The sequence below is a fragment of the Accipiter gentilis genome, chromosome 8 (genome assembly GCF_929443795.1).
Source record: "Accipiter gentilis chromosome 8, bAccGen1.1, whole genome shotgun sequence".
NCBI lineage: Eukaryota > Metazoa > Chordata > Aves > Accipitriformes > Accipitridae > Astur > Astur gentilis.
In genome coordinates this window covers 7,097,271-7,120,308 of record NC_064887.1, presented here as the reverse complement: position 1 = coordinate 7,120,308, position 23,038 = coordinate 7,097,271, and the positions used below count along the sequence as shown (strand labels likewise).

Sequence of the window (23,038 nt, the reverse complement as noted above, 5' to 3'; positions counted from 1 at the left end):
CTATACATTGAAGAAACAGCCTCCTGTTGTTTGACTGATTTCTTCTGCATTCAAGGAACTTTTAAAATAAACACCATTCAGAGATACCTGACTATATCATCAGTTTCTCATTCCTAATGGATACAATTGCAAAGTTCCTGTTTTAACTGTCTATCCGGTCGAAAGAGGGATAGTACAAATTCTCAGCCATTTCTCTTTAAGGCTGGATTTGTGCTAGTGACCTATAAGTACAAGATTTTCTAGTCTATTACCAGTCTTCCAAGCCACACACTTGCCATCTTTTACTTCTGCTACAACCCTTCAAGATAAACTCTGGACTTGGAAACAGGGTATTTTGCACTGAGTGCCTCTTTTAACCTCCCTTTCTTGCCATTCCTTTTCTTTATAAGTAATTTTTTTACTTTTAGTTCAAGGAAAAACTTGCATTAATTTCAACTAGGACAGTAAGATTTAGAGCTCTTTTTATGTTGCTGTACCCCTGGCTTTTGTAAACAGTAATAGAGAGTAATTAAAAAGATAATTTAAATGCCATTGCTCCTGCAGGACAGGCTGAGAATATTCCAAATCTAGAGAAAAATTTAGTTTAAATGTGCATGCAGATTGGTAAAAATACAGAGCATTGGTTTACTGATTTTATTAAATATATGTGTGGGAAATACTGTGCTTGTTTAAAAAAAAAAAAAAAGGACTGTACAAGAATGTGATTACACCTGGAGTATTTTTTGCTTACAAAACCCTCACATTTCAGTATGGAATAGCAAGTAATGGTTAGTTTGTTATATGGGGAGATAGACTTATACTGTCTTGCAAGGAGAGTTAATTCTTTTGAAGATCTGTAAAGTTTCTTCTCTTTCTTCCTCAGAGGATAAAGTCCATCAGTTAGAATCATAGAATCATTTAGATTGGAAAAGACCTTCAAGATCATCGAGTCTAACCATCATCCATGCCCACTAAACCATGTCCTGAAGTGCCTTGTCTACATGCTTTTTGAATACCTCCAGGGATGGTGACTCAACCACTTCCCTGGGCAGCCTGTTCCAATATCTGACAACCCTTTCAGTAAAGAAGTTTTCCTAATATCCAATCTGAACTTCCCCTGCTGCAACTTGAGGCCATTTCCTCTCATCCTATCTCCAGCCACCTGACAGAAGAGACTGACCACCACATCCCTACAACCTCCTTTCAGGTAGTTGTAGAGAGCAATAAGGTCTCCCCTCAGCCTCCTCTTCTCCAGACTAAACAACCCCAGCTCCTTCAGCCACTCCTCATAAGACTTGTGCTCCAGGCCCCTCACCAGCTTGGCTGCCCTTCTCTGGACACGCTCCAGCACCTCAATGTCTTTCCTGTAGTGAGGGGCCGAAAACTGAAGACAGTACTCGAGGTGTAGCCTCACCAGTGCCTAGTACAGGGGGACGATCACTGCCCTAGTCCTGCTGGCCACGCTATTTCTGATACAGGCCTTCTTGGCCACCTGGGCACACGGCCGGCTCATATTCAGCCGGCTGTTGACCAGCACCCCCAGGTCCTTTTCGGCCAGGCAGCTTTCCAGCCACTCTTCCCCAAGCCTGTAGCGCTGCACGGGCTTGTTGTGACCCAAGTGCAGGACCCAGCACTTGGCCTTGTTGAACCTCATGCCGTTGGCCTCAGCCCATCGATCCAGCCTGTCCAGATCCCTCTGGAGAGCCTTCCTGCCCTTGAGCAGATCAACCCTGCCTCCCAACTTGGTGTCATCTGCAAACTTACTGAGCGTGCACTCAATCCCCTCATCCAGATCATTGATAAAGATATTAAACAGAACTGGCCCCAACACCGAGCCCTGGGGAACACCACTTGTGACCGGCCGCCAACTGGATTTAACTCCATTCACCACAACCCTCTGGGCTCGTCCTTCCAGCCAGTTTTTCACCCAGTGAAGAATACACTTGTCCAAGCCATCAGACACCAGCTTCTCACGGAGTATGCCATGAGAGACAGTGTCAAAGGCCTTGCTGAAGGCAAGGTAGACAACACCCACAGCCTTTCCCTCATCCACTAGGCAGGTCACCTGGTCATAGAAGGAGATCAGGTTGGTCAAGCAGGACCTGCCTTTCATGAACCCATGCTGGCTGGGCCTGATCCCCTGCTTGTCCTGGACATGCCATGTGAGCGCTCTCACGACAAACTGTTCCATAATCTTCCCTGGTACCGAGGTCAGGCTGACAGGATCCTGTAGTTCCCCGGATCCTCCCTCTGACCCTTCTTGTAAATGGATGTCACATTGGCAAGCCTCCAGTCCTCTGGGACCTCCCCTGTTGACCAGGATTGCTGACAGAAGATGGAGAGTGGCTTGGCAAGGACCTCCGCCAGTTCCCTCAGTACTCTTGGATGGGTCTCATCTGGTCCCGTAGATTTGTGAGTGTCCAGACAGCGTAGTAGGTCACTAACTATTTCCTCCTGGATTAAGGGGTAAATTAAGTTCTAACAGTGCAGCTCAGAGATTCACTCCTGACACATCTGTAGGTAACCTAGAGCTATCACAGGCTGTGTCAGAGCAGCTCTTCCCTGCTCTGCTGTTTCTCCTCCTGACATCTCTAAAAACCACAAGAGGATCTAAAGAACTATACATTTTAGGGAAAGGCATGTGACTCTGCTCCAACCCTTTTCTGTCCTCCTTACCATGTTACTTCCTCATGTGAGATTCTTGTTTTCCTTAGAAAACTCCCCTTCCACCTCTCAAAAAAATCTCTTAACATGTTTTGTCTTGATGCTCTCTAGCTGCATGGGACAGAACCAGGTATGAGTCTATGGTCATATGGCCAGTTTCAGGCACGAAGCACCATGACTCAGCTTGATTCTGTGAAAAACCATGAGAAGGTAGATGTAAAGGTAGATGATTCAAAAATAAAATTAGTGCTGGGTTGTGTTAATTTTCAGCAACTCTCAGCAATCTGAAGTCTAGAAACTTATCTTTTTCTTGAAGTGGAAGATGAGGTTTTGGTGTATGTATTAGGTAAGAATTTTGTAATATTGCAAGAATTTTTTCTCAGATCTGGTAAGGTAAAGATAGCTTTGTTACTCTCCATCTTTTCTTACATCTTCTCTCAGCATTGGGCACATGAGAGAGCTTTTGGCCATCCAACTGGTGTTTGTTTGTGCCTGTAGTCAGTTGGAAGACAGTCAAACTTAGAGGAGAGAAAAACCTATCCTAAGTTATGCCTGTCTAGTGCAAAGGCAGCTACCATGCACCACCTGTCAGTACCAGGATCTAGATCATTAATTCTGCTACCGATAAAGTGGCACCATTAAAGGTTCTACCTTTAATGTACTAAGAAATCACTTTCACTTTCAGCTGAAGCCAGGCATATATTATTAGTCCACTGGAGACACGGATTTTTTTCAATATTCGTCATACTACAGCACATCTCTCAAAATACTGCAGAAGACTATAAATTAACTGTGCTTTTTCATCTTATTTGTATAGTGTATTATTTCAATTGCTTAGATTTAAGGTAGGCTTTTTGATAAGGTGGATTATTTATTCCATATATTTAACTTCTAGTTAGCTTGAAGGAAAAAGTCCTCCCCTTACAGGGAAAGGAGAAAACATCAATTAAAAAAAAAACCACATTAGTTTTTAAGCAAATAATATCTATATGAGGTATTGCGGAAATGATCCTATTGATTAAAAATATATTCAGATCTCCATTATAAATATGAATGTACAGCAGTCAGTAATGCTTCTGGTACTTTGACATTAATTCAGTTAAAACTAAAATAGTGGTGATGACATGTCTCAGGAAACTTCAAAGGTTATTGGTACAGTCATTGTCCTCACTTACCTTGAGACAACCAGTGGGAGAATCAACATTTTCAGCATCCTCATCAGTAACTCACCAGGAAACTGGAAATAACTAATTTCCTAGAAATACATGGAGAGATGCTTATTGTTTTGAGATAAAGACTATCTGTCTTCATGAGTCCTGCTAGAGCTGTGGATCAGATAACATTGGTAAAATCTGCAGCTTTGGTATGTAAGGTGGCAAAGATAGTAGGCTTTAAAAGATCATTTTAAAATTAATTAGATTACATATTGTGTTGTAATTCAACAAACACACTACATTGTTTATTCCTTTACAAAGGAAGACAAAAATGAAGTATGCCATCTCATGGGGACTATTGTTAATAGGTTGCCCTGAATAATCTCTTAATTCTGCATTTTGTATGTTTTCCTAGATGTGTATGAAGCTACTGCTTGGACACAAAAGATGTTCAGACAGCAGCTAGCAGTAGCAGAACATAGAATTGTTTTAGTTTAGTCACATTTACTAAGTGCCATATTTTTAAATTGAGATTTATATTTTGTGCTGAAACAATGCATTCAGCAATGCATGTTGCCCTGTCTACTCTGTCTGACTATTAACAGCAGAAAGAAATGAGTACCTGCAAAGAGCTTAGTTGAAGTATACTGGGGGAGAAATCCCCAAGTGACTTTAATAACATGGTCTGCTAGTGATGGGAAATTTCAAATTTTTTAATACAAAATACCATTGGTGTAATATAAACATCTGTAGTTCTGTACATCTGACGGTAACAAATCTTCCCAGTGTTTTTTTTAGACGTATATGTTCCAAAGTAATATAAAATACAATGAATATATTGCACTACCAGTTTTTAACAGGTCTATATTAGATGCTACATTTCATCTAGCTTAAACGCCCACTATTATTATCCATACTTGCAACATTATAATGTGCTTACGCTAGACTTACTAGGTGTCTTAAAGACCAGAACCCTTTGCAAACGTAATGTTTGAGAATGTGTGCAAAGACCCGAAGAACAGTGCAGATTAACAAACAGATGAAAGAAGCCTGACAAACACATGTATGTGCTTTTTATCTTCAAAAGTCCATCCTGAAGTTCCACAAGTTGCCTAGTCTTTTGTTATGTAAGTATGGTATTTTCTCTGCAGTGATACACTGCCGTGCCACACTTACCTGCTGGGAGAGTCGTCTCGTCCTCAGGAAGAATCCGAGAAGACAGCCAATGGTGACCGACAACACCGAGAGAATGAGCAAACCATTTCTTTTACAAACATCCTTGATCCGAGCGAGGATTGCATCAAAAGCCACTGCCATGCTGTCCTCCGTGCTCTTTGGAGAAGAATCAGCATCCCATGGAGAGAGAATTCACTCGCTCCTCGTCTTCGGGTGGACAGATCTAGCTCTGTATAGATCAGATCAAAGCACTTCCAGTTCTGCTTAGCTGACCTGCAAGGTCACCCCTCTGCCAATAGCCACCAAGCAAGCAGCTGGCATTATTGTTCCAAATTAATACCAGCAATCCTATTATCAACTACATCATTAAGAGCCTGGAAGAAGATTAGGGGGCTCTGGAAAATTAGAACAGAATGCAGTAGTATTTCTAAAACAAGACAGGTTCAAAACAAAGTGACGCTCCTGGGAGAAATTGCTGTTTGAGTGCATTCCTCAGCCTCCCCAGTTTGGGGTCCAGACATCCAAACCTAGAAAGCGAACAGTGCAAGTAATGCATTCAAACGGGTAAAAGTAATGTTACTGCAGTTTTTCTGAAGGGCGGAGCAGGTAACATTTTGAACCGGACTATCACAACAGGGCAAGCTAGGTGAAACTGAACTTCATTAATTAAAGCAGGCTTGGGTTCTTTGTTTTCATGGCAAAAAGAAGGCTGAATGAATAGCATAAGAGACACGCATCGAACAGAGAATAGCTGTACACTCACGCGAGGACACCTTCTGGCATTTGGCGTTTATTATCTTGGAAGTGAAATGATTTCACTTTTCTTCCAACCACTATGTTGATTAGGGTAGGGCCAATTTACTTTCAGAGGATTATCAGACTAAGCCACAGGGATTGCTTTCCTTTCCTTTGCCGTGTCTGCATTCAATCCCAAAACTGATTTTTATGCTAGTGAGTATCTGATAAAAATACACCACCGTAAATGTTCACCATGCCACGCTTTCTTACTGAAACATTTCTGTACTTTCTGGGTAATTCTAAGATTATTCAGTGCTTTTATGGAAAATATTCCATACAGTACAACAAAATTGTGTGTTTACAATATTATATTTTATACTGTAATACAGTATTTGTTGTTATATGCTTACGTATGAGTAACAAAGCTCAGGAGAGATTGAACTGTTCTCTTTGGAGGCAGGATCTGAATACTGCATGGTCAGCAAGACATTCGGACACACATCAAAAAAAAAAAAAAGAATATGTGGAGTCTACATGCTGAACAAGAGCGCTGCCAAAACAAGAGAATCACAGAAGATTTTATTAATGCATATGTAAAAGACAACTCAACTAATGTTGAACCGTCCAACTCCAGACATTAGATAACTTCGCTACCTCGACAGCGCGCATCCAATCTACTTCCCAAATGATAATAAAAAAACGCTTGATGAAGTCACGTCGACCTCCACACTAGCTGCTGTCGGAGGAGCTGCGACCCTCCGCTTTGCAGCTGGGACGTCTCCCGCCGGCAGAGGCCCGCCCGGGCAGCTGAGGGCTCGGGGGACCCTCACCGGGACGCGGGGCCTGGCCGCCATTTGCCACCCCACCCCGTTCCCCGGCGGGGTGTGTGGGTGTGGGTGTGGGTGGGTGGGGAGGAGCGCAGCACTACCGGCGGAGCTGCCTGGGGTGGCGGCAGCCGCTCTCTGCGGGCCCGGGCCGGCGGCGAGGGGAGCGCGGCGGGCGGCGCCTCAGGACCTCTGACGCGGGCATCATGGCGGTGCGGCAGCTGCTGCAGCGGCGGGCGGCGGCGGCGCGCTGGCGGCGGGGCTACAGCAGCGCGGGCGCCGCCGAGTACCTGCACCGCAGCATCGTGCCCACCATGCACTACCAGAAGAGCCTGCCCAGGTACGGCGGGACGCCGCCTCGCTCCCCGGTGCGCCCGCCGGGCCCCCTGCCCTCCGGGACCGTCCGTCCCGCGGCCCGGGCAAGGCCCGGAGCGAGCGTCACTGCCGGCCCCGGGGCGGCCGCCGAGGACGGGCGGCGGGCCGGGCTGCGGGGGGACGCGGGCAGAGGTCGGTGGAGGCGGCGGCCGGCGGCCCTGCGGAGCCGGCGGCCTGGGGTGTTCGCCGTGAGGAGAGGGGAGAGAAAATGTATCGTGTGTCGTGTCCCCCCCCCCCCCCCCCCCCGTTTCTGTGTAGCCGTGTTCCGAGTGTCAGAGGCCTTGCTGAAGGCAAGGTAGGCAACACCCAGTGCTAACTCGATTCCTGTTGTACGTGCTCTTCATAAACCACAGTGCAGAGGAATTATTTCATTTTTTTAAAGCAGAACTATGACTATAAACCCACTACCGAAACTATCTGTTCAGGTCGCAAAGTAACCTTTGTTGGTGTAATAGGATTATTTTATAGTAAGAGGAGCATTTTCCTGTTTAGGCAGAGAGGAAGATGACAAAGATATTGATTAGGAAATCTGCAAGAAAAAGTAAGTGTTCAGCACCCAGCAGTGAGGGGAAGTCCCAATGCAGGGGTGGCTACCGAACTAAACTTCCCTTCTGTAATAGCTGCTTCTCCTTGCAATGGTTCATTTCATTGTGTTCCCTGTAAGGTACTCAGACCTTTCACTGCAGTGCCTTGGTAACAAGACAGTCAAGTTCGTTTTCTACCTTGTTTTCAAAGAACCTTATGCTGTGATGATGTATGTCCATCTATTCCCTTTCTTCTCTTCTTCCACAAGCAACTTTTGAGCCATTTGGATAATATGGGGTATAAGGAGGGATAGGAAGGAGTGGAGGCAAAGAGGGACTACTGTGTAAGAAACTGAGGCTTCATTAGTACCATTGCTCATAAAGTGCATGTCTCTCTGTTCCCCTTCCTTCAGACTGCCCATTCCCAAACTAGAAGATACAATCAGGAGATACCTAAATGCCCAGAAACCGCTTTTAAATGATGACCAATTCAGGTATGGACAGACAAGATAAGCATACTGTGGTATTGTGCTGCTTCAAAGCCAAGTGTTACATGTAAAAAATATAGCTTGTGGCAGCATTTTGACTTTATTATTGGTTGCTGTAGGAAAACTGAAGACCTCGCTCGTGGCTTTGAAAAGGGAATTGGAAGAGAGCTGCATGAACAACTGGTTGCTCAAGACAATCAGAACAAGCATACTAGTTACATCACAGGTATGTTGGCCTACTGGATATAGGAGTCTGTAGATCATCATACTAGACAACAGACAGCTCATAATGCTACAAATAAAATAGGCTGAAGCTTAAGCTGTCTCCTCCATAAACTTGGAATAACATGCTGTGAATACTGCCTGCGACTGTATTTGAGCAAATTCTGAGTCTTTGGTGGAAAGATGAATGCCCATAATCTTAACTTTTTTATACCAGAATTCTGGATAGATGGATATTGAAGAAACAGATTTTTTTCATGAGTTGCTGTATTTAAATTTGAGTTTACAGGGCTTATCTTTTTTCTTTTTTTCAGTGCTGTCTATTTATGTTTAGGTTAATGGAAGAGGTTAACTGATAACTCCTTTAAGGAAACTAAAGCAATCATTTTCAAATGGTTTCAAGCTATTTAGCATGAAAACTGAACTCTGAGGGGGAGGCCAGAGACTATGACTAAGCTTTGGGAGGCAGAAGTGGTCAGTGCTCTGGACTTAAAACCCCTTAAAAGTACAAAACCGTATTCTTTTAAAGAGCAAAAGAAAAGGAGAGACAGAAAGCAGATGAGAATAAAGAAAAAACAAGAGAGGGAGAGTATGCATATAGTTTTTTGATCATTATTCTTTTCTGTTGCTTCCACTGACTTCCAAATACAAGGGCCTGCTTATGAAAGTACTGGATGGATAGCAAGAGGTGGAAATATTCAAATATCTATGGAAGTAGAAGTTTGCATGTTGCCTAGCAAATGCACTTCTATCCTTGCTATCTGTTGAGACTACCTATAAGTGTGTTAGCTACTACAAATTCTGTAGAGAATACCAGATTATTCACAACAGCTGCTGTTCGGTTTGTTATCTTTTACCTGCCATTCACTTTGAATAACATCTGGGGGTTTAACTGGTGGCTTTATGGTGTTTGTCAACGCTAACCAGCATACTGCTTTTTGTCTGTGAACTGTGGGGTGTTTGTATTCCTTTTTATTTAGTTATTCTTTTTTTAGGCCTCCTCAAAGACCCGTTACACTTGAAAGTGGTTTCTAAAAGTATGTATAGTTGTCTCCACCCTGGACTTTCAAGTCTAAGGTTAAAAGGTTACGCGATGATGACAAGTGTGTTTTTAAAACTGTAGACGAATGCTAGTTACTCACTTGTGAGGACCAGGAATTAAAATTAATCAATTAGGTCCTTGAGTTACCCATTGCCCTTTTACAACCCAGCAAGAACGTTCTACTTGGGACTGATCCAGGCTTGGAATAATAATTTTTAATACATCAGCTACCTTGAGATTAAGTTGGCGTGCACTTGCTTCCTCTGTCTGCATCCAGTCAGTGTGCAATACCAAGAGCTTACCGAGTTTGAAGTTGTTAATGGTGATGAAATAGAACTTACGTAAAAAAAACCCTTTTCTGCCTACCCCCCCTGGATTTTGGTTTACTTATAGGCAGGTGTAAAGTTGTGACTACTTTGTAGAGCTATGATTGATTCCCTTGGTTTTGGCAAGGACAAAACCTTTGGGTCACGTTCATGCTTCTTGATATACTGACAGACTGTCTAAAAGACCTGTGGGTATCAAATGTAATTCTGCTTTCTGAAGTCTGTTCCGGGCCTAGAAGAATAACTGTGAGGTCCTCTGTAATCTTGTCTTTTTGCCAGCTTGAGAGACTGATGGTATTGCATCAATGTCAAGAGTTTTGCCCTGTGCTGACCATTTTAGTGGATGGAAAGAGGAAGGAGGTGGAAATGCAAGACAGCAAATGTAGATGGAGGAATGCTGCCAGGAATGAGGGAGACACTGGATCAGAAGTAAAGGTGGTTTTATACAGAAGCATGCCCTCAGTGACAGAGAGTTGCAGAAATTGGTAGCTTAAGAGTAGGTAGAGGCATGTTCCACTCCAAATGTGAGGTGTGCACCAAAATACAGTGCTAGGGAGCTGCACTGTATGCAGTGGGAGTTATGGTTTATCGCTGAGCTATATAGAAAACATGGAAATTGCCACTCGTTGCTAATGATGTTGACACTCTTGATATGGATTACTCCAAATACAGTATTTTTACAATTAGCCAACAATACCTTTCTTCATAACTGGAGGTTGGGAGAATCTTTGGGGGAATTACTGCATATGTTTGTCTTGTTTATATGCACTTCAATAGGTGTTTATTCATGATGACTGTGGGAGACAGGATATTGACTACATGAATCTCTGGTCTGACTCAGTAAGCTGCTTTTATGTTCTGACCTATTTCTCAATTCTCCACTTTCAGGTCCCTGGTTTGACATGTACCTAAAAGCACGTGAACCTGTTGTTTTGAATTTTAATGCATTTATGTCTTTTAATCCTGATCCAAAATCTGAATATAATGATCAGCTCATACGAGCTACAAACATGACTGTTTCTGCTATACGTTTTATGAAGACCTTCAGGGCTGGTTATCTTGAACCAGAGGTTTTTCACCTCAATCCGGAAAAAAGTGACACTCAGATCTTTAAAAAAATTATCCGATTTGTGCCTTCTTCACTTTCTTGGTTTGGTGCCTACATGGTCAATGCATACCCCCTAGATATGTCTCAGTACTTCAGGCTTTTCAATTCTACGCGGCTGCCTAAGCTCAACAAAGATGAGCTTTATACAGATGAAAAGGCAAAACATTTATTAGTACTGAGAAATGGGAATTTTTATGTATTTGATGTTATTGATAGAGATGGAAATATGCTGAAACCTTCAGAAATACAAGCACACTTGAAATACATCCTTACTGACAACAGTCCAGCCCCGGCCTTCCCACTTGGCTACCTCTCCAGTGAAAACCGAGATACATGGGCATTACTGAGAAAGAATCTACTGGATAATGGCAATGAAGAAGCTCTTCAAAAAGTAGACTCTGCTGTGTTTTGTTTAAGTTTAGATGATTTTCCCATTAAAGACTTTGTGCACTTGTCCCACACTATGTTGCATGGAGATGGTGCTAACCGCTGGTATGACAAATCCTTTAATCTTATCATAACTAAGGATGGCACTGCAGGAGTTAATTTTGAACATTCCTGGGGAGATGGTGTGGCTGTGCTCAGGTTCCAGAATGAGGTTTTTAAAGATAGCATTAAGGCACCAGCCATCAGCCCCCAGTCCCAGCCTGCCTCAGTAGACTCTTCTAGAGCAGTGCAGAAACTTGACTTTAAGTTGAATGATGCCTTAAAAGCAGGAATTACCAAAGCCAAACAGAGATTTGATGCCAATGTAGAAGCACTGTCTCTTAATCTGATTCAGTTCCATGAAGGGGGCAAGGACCTTCTCAAGCAGAAGAAGGTAAGCCCAGATGCTGTGGCTCAGCTTGCCTTCCAGATGGCTTTCCTTCGACAGTACAATCAGACTGTTGCTACATATGAGTCTTGTAGTACTGCAGCTTTCAAACATGGTCGTACAGAAACTATACGTCCTGCCTCTGTCCATACAAAGAAATGTTCGGAAGCTTTTGTCAGGGAACCGTCCAAACATAGCACAGAAGAGCTTCAGAAGTTGATAGTGGAGTGCTCAAAATACCATGGCCGTTTGACAAAAGAAGCTGCTATGGGTAAGTAGGAATATATCAAACGCTCTTGCTTTTGCACTAAAATGTCTGTTAAGGTCGCTGGAAACATTTACTTCACAGTTAAATAATTTAATTTTGATGGAGGTCTAATGTTAATGTAAACTTGACAAAAACAGTAGCTGAAGGTTGCAGTTCAAAATGCATTCTCTTAAGACTCGTTTCTTGATGGAGGAGAATACCTCTGTGCTTCCCACTTCGCTGTTAATACATTGAGAATTTTTTATACTTCAGTTTTTGTCCTTACAGCAGCTGGGCTATTTGAAGATTTGATAAATAATTAGTGCATATTGTACTCCCCAAGGCAACGAAGAACTTTGTCTTTATGTCTGAGGAGTTACTATCTTAGCTCTGCAGGGGATAAGGCTTTAACAGCTTTCAAATCAAATTGATTCTTTGGCTGTGCTACCCCTGGTATTTTTCTAAATGCTTTCTTTTGCATTGGCCTTCCCAGAAGCATAACTTGTTGTATTGTTTCAGGAAAATTGACTGTTGAACATTACCCCCTAGAGTCTAAAATTTGCCTCCCTTTGTTGATGCAAGATCCTCTTCCTCTTTAGATTCATAGATTTTAGGAAAGCCTTTCTCTGTTTTAAATAACTTGCATATGTTCAGAAAAATAGTTAATCAAAGGATGCGATGCATTATTAAAATTGTCTGTTAACATTGCACTTTTGTTTACTATCATGATTCCTGGTTGAGGCTAGCAGTAAAACAACAAGCCCTCATTCCCTAGGATATGCGCATTAAAAGTGCAGAATGTCTGGGTTCTGAAAAATAATTCCTGCTAAATACAAAAATAAACCCCAGTTCTATAGATCTCTTTTGTGGCTGTAAAACAATGTGATGTCAAGATAAGTGAGTTTACTTCCCACAAAAATTAGTCATCTCTCTAATACTTGTTATTTTATTTTAACAGGCCAGGGATTTGACCGACATCTCTTTGGCTTGCGCTATTTAGCCTTATCCAAAGGTGTTGCACTGCCTGATTTCTATCAAGACCAAGCCTATGCTCGGCTTAATCACAACATCATTTCTACAAGCACATTGGTTAGCCCAGCTGTGCAATTAGGAGGGTTTGGCCCAGTGGTGTCTGATGGCTTTGGAGTAGGATATCAGGTACACGATGATTGGATAGGTTGTAATGTTTCCTCTTACCCAACCAGGAACAGTAAAGAATTCCTTCAGTGCGTCTACAAGTCACTAGAAGATATCTTTAATGTTTTAAAGGGCAAGAAAATTGGTAGTTAGAGATAAAAATGTTGGAGCACTTTAGAGTTGCAGTACAAAATGCAGACTGTGTCTAATTGGCATACTAATCAGTGTTCAACGTGGCTGAGACCACCCAGCTTAATTGGCTTCATTTATCCATTTGTCTTCATTGAACTTGAATACTGTCAGATTCACTATGAAATTTGTATCTGTTTTAAAGAAATAAAGTACAGACCTTGAATGTGTGTTTCAGGAAATACAAACATTCACAATGTCAAAATTAAGTAACATCCATCTGTTCCAACAGATCCACGTGTTCTTAAAACACATTATTTAAAATAAAAAGCATTGTTACCAAGTTTATGAACTTGGAACATCTGTGTTCCATAAGTGTTCAGACAGACTACAGTACTGTGATACCACTCTTAAAGAAAGTATATGCAATAATTTTAAATATGAAAGAGTGGTTACATTTGCACTCTTGCAGTAAGCTTGCTTACTAACTTGTCACACTTAACTTTTTTCTTTAAACTTGAATCAGTATCAGAGTTGATTGTGCCTCAACTGCTTGAAGCCTTTCTACTGTAACAGCTTTTTGAGAAACAAAAAATGAAGTGGGAGGCTTTAAGTAACCTGCAATCACCAACTGTGTTGTTAAATTGACTGGAAAAGACTGTATTGTAATAAAGCTATTAATTAATAGCCACAAAGTTACTTTATTGCCACATCAAAATTATACAGTATGGTTAGTCCCTTTATCAGTAGCTCATGTTTCTTAGAAAGGTTGAAAATACTACTACTGAAAGCATTCTGCAGTGTTGGCTTTCCCCTTCCATACATGAAGTCTGTCCAATAATCTGCTTTTGTTTTGCTACATGAACTATTGTGCCTTAAAAAAGAAAAATTACTGAACTTTATCTTTTGAGGTTTTCTCTTTCCAAATTTCCTCTTACTGTGGAATAGTAACCTCAGTAGAATGTTTTCCTGTTTCCTCCTTGTTCTATCAGCTAGAACTTTTGATATTTATTGTAGGAAATGCCGGAGTCTTAGTGCCTAGAGCTGCATCTTTAATGCATTGGGGCTTGTTGCAGAAATTCTAAAGACCAAGGCTTATCAGAACTTTCTGACAGATTGCAGGAGAGCTTGAGCATAGGTATCAGTAAAACTTAGCGATGCCGTGAATGCGAGATGAAACTGATGCAAACAAGTTTCTCATGTGCTGTGCACAACTGGGACTCTGCCAGGTATGAAGTGGGTGATAGTAAAAGGGGAAGTGGCCTTTGTCAGTCAAGATGCCAAAGGTGCTCAGAGTTGCTGGGATTACAACACAGATGCCTTTTGCATGAGATACTCCTTTTTGCACAAAATTCATTATGGTACGTGTAACTTGAACTCCTCTGCTTTTTAAACCCTCTTGATTTCCACTTCTTCTGGGAAGATGAGTTTCTCTGGAGCTGAATAGCACACTAGTGCTTGCTTCTGCAGCTCTGTGTAAAATTAATGCAGCTCATGTCTTTCAGCACAGCCCACTGTGTCCTGGAGAACTGAATACATCAGCAGAACATAAAAGTCTGAGCATGTTGGTTGGATGTGACAGATCAGGTTCAGAGGCCCAGAAAGCTACTTCCCTCTACTCTTCCTTTGGCTATCTCAGCTTTCAGGTTCTCCCAGTGTCTTTTTTCTTTATCAGAGTAAGCGTAAGCAATACTTATCTTGAAGTTTGAACTGCAACTACTAGGAAGGGGAGAAACATGCTTTAAATATGTAAGCCTGAAGGCTTATAAACTTTCCTAGTCAGGGCTGTTTGCTCTGCAGCCTGTAAGCTGTTCTAGTTTTCAGCTGAAAAGGATTATTTTTGAACTTACTTGAAAACTTACCATGATTGTTCTTGCTCATTTAAACAAAGGAAGGTGATCATTTGGGAGGATGAAGGAAATAATACATCAGGAAATAATAATCAGACAAAAAGTCTTTGAATGAAATTCACTAAAGAAGATTTTGGGGGGGTTTTGTGGTGGTGGTGGTCTTTTTTCGTTTGTTTTTTTAAACATGAGAACAGCTGGCAAGATTGTAAAAGCACTTGCCAAGAAGTAGAAAGTCTGGTTTCTTCTACCAGAAAGAGAGTGAGGTTTACTTAATGACATACTCAGAAAGGTAACTTGATTTTCAGAAGATTGTAACAGCTATGCGTGTCAGTAGCAGTCAAGCTTAATGAGTGTTCTCGGTAAACTCACCGCAGTGTCTTTACTTGAACTGGCAGAAAGCTACTAAATATGTACCTTTTCTCTTGAACAGTTAACACAGTCCCTTTACTAATAGTCATAGCCATTTCCTGATGATAGGAGTGGTGAGTGAAAAGACCTTATTTGCTCATGTTAGAGAATCAAATGTGGGTACTTCTTGGTCACAGGCTATAAAAACTTTAAGGCTGTAAGTTGTGTAAATAGTTAGTGTTGATACAATAGTTAAGTTACAGTCCACCACAACCATTCCTCAAAAAGACAACCATAAGAAAATGGCACAGTTCAGTCAAGTGTATATACTATTTTCAGTTTGTACTGAGGCCATCTCAAAGTGCTCTGTGGGAAATATTTTATTAGGGCATGCTGGGGACAGTAAGTACAACTTAGGTTTCCATTTCTGAAGTACAGCCATGTGAAAAGTAACTCCAAGGAAACTGCGTCTCTGATGGTTACTGCTCCTTCATCAATAAGCATGTCAGGATTTACTAGGGGTATGAACTTTAGCATTTTACAAATTTGTGGGTAACTTCATAGATTCCAACAGATTCCTTTGTTTTTTCATCATAGTCATTCCAATCCTATAGGAAATAAGATTTCACAGTATTAGTCACAGGATAGAATGCAAATGTGTCTAAAACACAGACTGGAATTCAAACTGCAACTAAGCCTTACTCAAAATTTGGGTCTAGATTTCTGTGGAAAGAAAGCACAGTCACTAAGCTAAGTTCTGATAGCTGAGAGAAGCAAGCACTGACCTGAAATCAAATAAGCTTCAGTCTCAGCATTTTTATTTTAACAATGATTTCTTTTTTTTCATATGTAGTCCACAGCCTGTAGTGGACAAGACAGCAACCGTGGCAGATGAAAGGATTATCTATCATATACAATACCCTAGTCAGGTGGGTAAGCAGACACACAGATCCTTGCCAAGTAGGATACCAGAGAACAGATTTGACCTTGAGATTCTTGCTCACAGCCAAGGAAGATCTGCAATGCTGGAGTCATTATCCTGAGCTTTAAAGGACAGTGTCTTTATATTACTTTTTAATGTCTTTGCGCACAGGAAAAAGTGCAGGCATCTTCCTACAAAAATCAGTTCACCACTCTGAACAACCCCAGCCATTTAGTATTCCAGGTGTTTGCTCTCTGGGATTCCTGGGTGACTGAAAGAAAAGTTCCATTTCTATCTTTGTCAGCTGCTAAGCTATCAAATGTGCACTTCTAAAATGATGCTGTTAGTAATGCTGGTTGTTCATAGCTGATTTAATTTCTCTCTCCAGCTATGACCTTCCTGTGCCTACATGAAAGAGCAAAACTAGCCTCTTGCACGTGTAGGGTGTGTATTTTGGACTAGTAACTTAGAGAAAGAAAGCTAGATAATTAGATTCACTAATGAAACTCAGACAACATACCTTTTCTAACAAGTTTATGTCATTGAAGGGTGTGCCAGATTCTGCACCTTCAGCGGCAAACCCTGCCTGCAAACACATTTGCAGTAAGTTTTCAAGAATAAGTTGTACCAAGAAGATAATAAATATGATCATTGAAACATGTTTAAAGAAAGTAACTCAGCACAAACTTTTATTGTATTTCTTCTAAATTAGGTAGAAAGAATGGTCAAGCTCTTCCTCGTTAAGGGTCAGTATAAGGTTGTGACCCTGCTTGTCAATTGGGAAAATTCAACCATAGAGTAAAGTGAGGGAACACTGCTCCTCTGTTTTTCCTGCCAAAAAGGTATTTCCAAATATTCTAGATAAAGTTAAACCTGAGTTTCAGAGTTTATGTAGCAGTATCTAACTACTAATAGCTTTATTTTGTGTTCAGAATCCATACAGGCATTATGTATAAAAGAGCTTCATAATAAACTTAGACTGCAAGAAAACAATAGAAAGAAAACGTGGAAGAGATTTAATAGTTTTGGCTTAAATATCGTCAGAATCCAAGACACTCTTGAGAAGGAGCAGCCTGTATTGGATTTAGGTACAGAAGTGACTAGCAAGCTTTACATGAAAGGAAGATCAGCTGGCTGACTGAACAGCTTTGTATACCCAAACATTTCAAAGGGGAGAGTTCTTCACTTGCTGTTTCTAAAGAGCTGAAGGAAAGCATAGCACTAGGAAGGAAACAGTGGGGTATAGCACAAGAACAAGGTGTTCTGTTTTATATTCTATAGCAACAGCTCTCTCATTTTAGGGTTCACAGTTATCAAGCTGTAAATTAAGTTTTATTAGTTTTAAAAGTAAATTTAAGAATCTCAGCCACCTCTGTAGCATACAGGAAGGTTTCTTACACTGCCATTTCTAACTACAGAATTTTATTAAGAAGTGGCTAAAAAGCAAAGGTAGCTTCTTCCTGGTTTTCTGCAAGGGATCTACACTTGCATTTTTGATAAAGAAATCCACACTAGTGCCAGTCAGACATTTAACTGTGTAAGAATGTATGAAGTAAGCCACATGATTTTAAAGTATTTCGGGATTTGAATGGAAGGTTAAGCACTTGGGAGTTAAATAAACCATGGAGTGTGGCAGATGTAACAACAGAAGAGCTATCTGCAAGGCACAGTGTGAATATGGCCTTTATGTAATTGTCAGAAGCCCATCTCAAGGGAACTGCTTGGGGTGGAGAGGAAGATCAGCATCATGGGACAAAACCGCAGAGCTGCAGTATAGAACAAACACTAGAAAAATAAAAGAAGCCCTGCTTTTGCCACCTAGAGATATTTACCAGCCCGCCAAGGAACAAGACGCCATGTGACTGGAATTACAAGCTTCTGTACTAGACACTCAGCGGGACTTGCATTCTTACAGGTTTGGCGTCAGAGCAGAGACTCGTTTAATCTCTGCAGAAGGGAGCTGGGACAGGCAGTGACTTGTCTGCCCTCTGCTGACTAGCGACGGACCAACAGCTAAAGCATACACACGCCGAAAAAGCAAAAATGCCTACTGACTTTACAACGCAGTGAATTGTCACACTTTTGTTACCAATGAAACTATTGTGCCACAAAGCAAAGAAGCTTAAGAAGATTTAAGAGAAATTGAATAAAGAAATCTCAATTTTTTAGTTGAGGCATTCACTTGAGGGACAAGGACAAGAAAGGAGCTGAACTATCCTCTAGTAAAACCAAAAATTACACATCAGATTTGCAGTAGATATATCTACTTAAGCACATTAAACAAGAAAGATAAGTAATTGGGGGGAGAAAAGTTGTCTTTGCCCATTATTAGAACATGCAAGTACCTAGTTTGAATTTGTTGCTGCTACTAGGTAGTAAGAGGGTTTATATCACAGAATCAAAGGATACTTTCTCCTCTTTCAGACTCAAATGATTTTTTTGAGAAAACTACTATAAATTTTAAAAAGACATGAAAGTATTAAGCCACTCTAAATTGACTTCAGGTGTGGTTGCATTAGGTCCATCAAAAACCACAAAGAAAATATAGTAATGCTATGGCCAGTCCTGTTTGGTGCTAATCAAAAGCCAGACCTAAGGTTGTGGAGAAGCCAGGGTGGCTTGGATCATGTCAAATATAAAGCAGTTTATAGAATTGTTTGGAACTGCAGAAGTCTCTATATTTACTTATTTAGGCATCAGAAAATTCACTGAAATATCTGCACAGGGATTCAAGTGTACGAGTGCACAGACCACACTTTAATAATATTAAATTAAAAGCTTTATTACAGCTGTGATGTCTTTGTTCTGCAGATAAAAATAAAATCAACGGCTAGGATGCAGAGCTATAAACATCTACATTTTGTAGTCTTCTCATAGATTTTTCATGAAGTGCAAGTTCCTAGGTCTGGCTACAAAGCTTTCAAACAGGAATAAACCAATAACCATTCTGTTCCTCAAAAAGATGGGCTTTGCTTAAATAAATAAGTAAAAGAAGACTTCCTGGAGCACACTGTAGTGGTGATTTTATTTATACCAAATTCTTTGTAGGATCAGCTTTTTTGGTCTGTTTCTTAGCAGTGTCACAGTCTGAGGGAAGGATAAGACAGGTTTATATTTGTCAATCTATTTACACCTAATCCGACTGGAATAATAGGTTAAATATAGTAGGGAGTTAGCTTGCATATAGCATGACCATGCACAAGCAAATGAATCACGGAAGACTAGCTTGGCCCTGAAGAAATCCTTTAACTCTGAACCTTGAAGTGTGCTTTGCAACAGTCTTTAAGTACTGTCGCTCTTCAGTCTTTGTCTAATCAAGTTTCAAATGGGAAAATGCCAATATTAATTTCTCTCTAACATACCAAAAAGCAAAATGACGCTTTCCTGAATGTGGCTAATTACACAGTTTCACAATTCCCCTTCGGGAAAGACTCTCTTCTGCAATAACCTGAGCAATGAAGACCTTTCAAATTAATTTAAATGAGCAGTGCTGAGCCACCTGTAAGACAATTTGAATATGAGTCCAAGCCATGTTTAATTTTAGATTTTACTGGCACAAAGAATACCGGAGTTGTTAGTGTTAGCTACTTGTGGGTTGCTGCTTTTTTTTTTGTTTTGTTTTGGGGTTTTTTTGAGTCAAGTGAAGTAAAAGAAAGAACTGTAGAGAGGATGGAAAACTGGGGAGGTCTAGGACATTCCAGGAAGAGCAGTACCATTTCAAATAGTGTGTATTTTATTACTCTAAATTCTATAAGAAGTACTCTTAAAAACTGAGGAACAAATCATAAATAAGAACTTGCCTGTGGTTGAAAGTCAACCGGTTCCAGACCTCGGCATTCAAACTCCACTATCGTTTTGAATTTTTCGCTGTCTTCAGCCTATAATTGAGTCAGAATACCATTAGTTTTCATCTAATAGAGAAAGACAGTGACAAGCATTAGTCTAGGATGAATTGCTTTAAAGGCAGTACTATCGACTCTGATGTCCCAAGTGACAGCAAAATCCTAGGGCTCATTTAATAGGTGGTAATTAACTAGAATTTCTTGGTCTGCTACAAGGAAGCCTTCAAAAGGAAACTAATACGGGTATTATGTAATCACTTCTAATTTGAGTGATACAGTTTTGTCATTTGCTTATGAAATGTACCAGATTATACTTGAGACACTGTGCAGGAGTCTACAAGAGACAATTTTCTGTCGGGGAAGAATATCAGCTTTTTTTATTCTTGAAAGAAGAATGTGATGATAAAGCAAAACCTCAAAAATATTATTAATGTTTATTTATCTTGTTATATAAAAGAGAAAACAAACTTACATTGTAAGGCTTGATTGTCTGACTTAAAATATCTAAAAAAAAAACAACCATCAGAAGTGTAAAAGTGAGTGGCATTATGTCTTCAATTTTATTCAGCACAAATCAAGCATCAGCTGCTTACTTCAAAGAAATTTCCTTATACAAAATAAAAGAAACAAAGTAACCAAGCAGTTCCTGCAGGTGGCCCTCAAAAGGTAGAATTCAGTTTTTCTCAATTCTCCTTAGAAGTTTATATTACACCATTTTGTTACCCTACCAATGCAAAAAAAAAAAAAAAAAAAAAAAAAAGCACGCTTTTGTAAAATGACATTACAGATATGAGTTTTGTTCATGCAGAAGCCTGAAGTCACCAGGAGGCTTTGCTGTCTCCTTCATGAGCATGATGACAAGTATGTACCTGTTTGTGAACTCGAGCACCAGTGTACAAGGAAAAAAATCCCTGGTGAATCCTCTTTACAAACAGTGTCAAGCAAAAATGGGGACTAAAAAATAAACTTAGAAGAAAAAGTGTAAAATGGATGATGCCTCTTAAATTTCTAAGCACATACCAATGGAGTTCTCCCTGGAGCACAGCTTGCATTTCTGCACCATAGTGGCGCTTCCTCTGCCTCCTTTCAGGGGAGCACTGTCCTAAAAACCACGACAATAGAGACCTCATTTTTAACTGCACTCTAGCTGAGCCACTGGAAGCCTCTGCAATGGTAAAGTAGTTTTTATAACAATGGTCTTTAACTTTTAAAAAATATTGCAGTGAGAAGGCTTTTTTTTTTTTAAACTAAAGGAATCTATAATTCAGAAAGCTGTAATTAGCAAAGAATAGTTGTGTTCTAGACTTAAAATAGTGAATAATGGATAGTTATGTCTTGTCCATATAGGTATGTTCCATTAATTCCTCAAAATACACTCTTAACACTCAGCAGCATGCAAAGGGATGATTATTCCTAAGAACAGGACCTTCTCTTATCCCTGACAAATTTTATCCTGCTTTTTCAGTTTCCAAATACTAATTTAGCATCCTTAACTCACCTTGAATTACCTAAACTTCTCCAAAAAGATTCCATCAGCATCAGAGAAATATGCTATAAGCACAACCTTATTCTGATACCACTTAAAAATTTGTTTTCAAATCATATTTTTACAGAAAGGTGGCTTTTCAAAGCCGACATAAATACTTGGTCACCAACAGTCACCATCCCATGGCATATTTAAATTAACAGTCACCAATATTTTTTTTTTTTAAATATGGAAATGACAGCATTTCCTGAATGCATTTAGCTATTAAAATACTACCTCATCTAAAGCGTAAGTTGTCACATCCCTGATGGTATATTACCCTTGCATGTAAGAGACAGGTTTGTTTTCTCATTTTTGTTCTGATGCAGGTTACAACAGGGAAACATACCATCAATCGCAGATACTGCCATTTTTCAGAAACTTCACCACAGTTCCCACATTTCAGCTGAAAAACAAACATAAACCAGAGAGTTTAAAGCCGACAATAATTGGGGATTAAAAAAGCCGAAGGAGCTGATGTGAGCCCTCCAGATTCACCATCCTCGCTGCCTCACAGCTGAGAGGAGCCGGAGGCAGGTATGGGTTGCCATCTATCCCGCCAGGCCCGTGAGCTGACTCGGCCTGGCGGGTATGCCCGCTGCAGAGGGTCTGCCCTTCGGCGCGTTGGGTGGAAAATGCGTTACAGAGCACGGTCACGAGATGGAAGATGGGAATAGCGCATCTCGCCGTTCACCTGCGTTACCTGCCACTGGATGTTGGACTACCAACCACCTCACCGATGGAGGCACTGAGCAACACTGTGAAGTTCAGACTCTTCGTTATTGCAAACGTATAGCGTCATGCGTGTACTAACGCATACCTATCCATATACTTATACCATCCCATTCGTTGCTGCGCTAGCAGCCGGCTCGCACTGCGTGGAAAACCCCCCCACAACCGCTGCTTAAGCCGCGTGATGCGACCTTCACCACCACCGGCCTTCGCCGCCGGCTGCCCCGCTGGGCAGTCTAACGGGCTCTGAACACCGGGAACGGCCTTTCCCGGCTCCCCACGACCCCGCGGCCGCCCCGCACCTTGAGGTACCAGCGGAAGTCCTCCCCCTCGGCCCGCAGCCGGGTGATGTTCTCCAGCGTGGCGCGGAGCTGCAGCCCGATCCTCTGCAAGGCAAGAGGCAGCGAGAGAGGCCGTCAGCTCGGCTCGGTTCGGCTCGCTTCAGTGCGGCCGGGTCGCGGCTCCTACCTACCCCCATGGCCTCGCAGGGTGCCCGGCAGCTCGGCCTGACGGCCCCCCCTCCACCCCGTCCCGCCTCTCGCGGGAGCAGCTGCGGGCTTCAAGCCGCTCCTGCGTGGGTTTAGTTCTGGGTTTTTTTCTGTTGTGTTTTTGTTGTTTTTTTTTTTTTTCTTCCCGCCCTCTACCCCGTTGCGCCTGTGCCCTCAGCCAAGCCGGCGGCCGCCTGCCGGTGCTCTCTGCGGGCTGAAGCCGACGTGGAGCCGAAGCTGCCCGCGGCCAAGATGGCGCCCGCCGGCGCGGCCCGTCACCGCCCCGCCGTCCGCCGGAGCGGCCCAGGGCGGGAGGCGCGGCGGCGGGCTGGGCCCCGGGGAGCGGGGCGGCCGCTTCAGGAGATGAAAACGGAACGGGGCTGG

At 41.7% G+C, this 23,038-nt stretch overlaps 3 protein-coding genes across 6 annotated transcripts in view; 1 reads left to right on the top strand and 2 right to left on the bottom strand.

Moving 5' to 3' along the window:
• The window catches only part of SLC1A7 (solute carrier family 1 member 7), a 58,663-nt gene extending 53,409 nt beyond the window's left edge, over window positions 1–5,254 (bottom strand). For all 3 annotated transcript variants that reach the window (XM_049809207.1, XM_049809204.1, XM_049809206.1), the window contains exons 1-2: window positions 4,974–5,254; window positions 3,819–3,898 (exon numbers count right to left, since the gene is read on the bottom strand). In XM_049809207.1, the coding sequence (XP_049665164.1) occupies window positions 3,819–3,898; window positions 4,974–5,114 (221 nt within the window). In that variant the 5' untranslated portion in view covers window positions 5,115–5,254. The remainder of the gene's footprint in view (window positions 1–3,818; window positions 3,899–4,973) is intronic.
• Window positions 5,255–6,638: 1,384 nt separating this feature from the next.
• CPT2 (carnitine palmitoyltransferase 2) lies at window positions 6,639–16,581 on the top strand. 2 transcript variants are annotated; one of them, XM_049809183.1, is made up of 6 exons: window positions 6,639–6,875; window positions 7,848–7,928; window positions 8,042–8,148; window positions 10,401–11,705; window positions 12,640–12,839; window positions 15,999–16,581. In XM_049809183.1, exons 1-6 carry the CDS (start codon window positions 6,742–6,744, stop codon window positions 16,038–16,040), a joined length of 1,869 nt encoding a protein of 622 aa, XP_049665140.1. In that variant the 5' UTR covers window positions 6,639–6,741; the 3' UTR covers window positions 16,041–16,581. The 2 variants fall into 2 exon arrangements, with proteins under 2 accessions (XP_049665140.1, XP_049665139.1); XM_049809182.1 differs by lacking the exon at window positions 15,999–16,581 and having other exon boundaries at window positions 12,640–13,849.
• CZIB (CXXC motif containing zinc binding protein) lies at window positions 15,511–22,918 on the bottom strand. The gene is made up of 8 exons (XM_049809258.1): window positions 22,639–22,918; window positions 22,469–22,552; window positions 21,784–21,840; window positions 20,930–21,011; window positions 20,382–20,413; window positions 19,864–19,945; window positions 16,588–16,649; window positions 15,511–15,753 (listed from the first exon to the last, which is right to left on the bottom strand). The coding sequence occupies exons 1-8, from the start codon at window positions 22,642–22,644 to the stop codon at window positions 15,676–15,678; spliced, it is 483 nt and encodes a 160-aa protein (XP_049665215.1). The 5' UTR covers window positions 22,645–22,918; the 3' UTR covers window positions 15,511–15,675.
• Window positions 22,919–23,038: the final 120 nt, after the last annotated feature.

Coding starts and splice junctions, on each gene's coding strand:
- CPT2 (XM_049809182.1), top strand. CDS start 6,742: ATGGCGGTGCGGCAGCTGCTGCAGCGGCGGGCGGCGGCGGCGCGCTGG. Junction 8,149..10,400: donor GCATACTAGTTACATCACAG/GTATGTTGGCCT, acceptor CTCCACTTTCAG/GTCCCTGGTTTGACATGTAC. Junction 11,706..12,639: donor GACAAAAGAAGCTGCTATGG/GTAAGTAGGAAT, acceptor TTATTTTAACAG/GCCAGGGATTTGACCGACAT.
- CZIB (XM_049809258.1), bottom strand. Junction 20,414..20,929: donor CTCCAGGGAGAACTCCATTG/GTATGTGCTTAG, acceptor TTTTTTTTTTAG/ATATTTTAAGTCAGACAATC. Junction 16,650..19,863: donor TGACTTTCAACCACAGGCAA/GTTCTTATTTAT, acceptor GTTTGCAGGCAG/GGTTTGCCGCTGAAGGTGCA.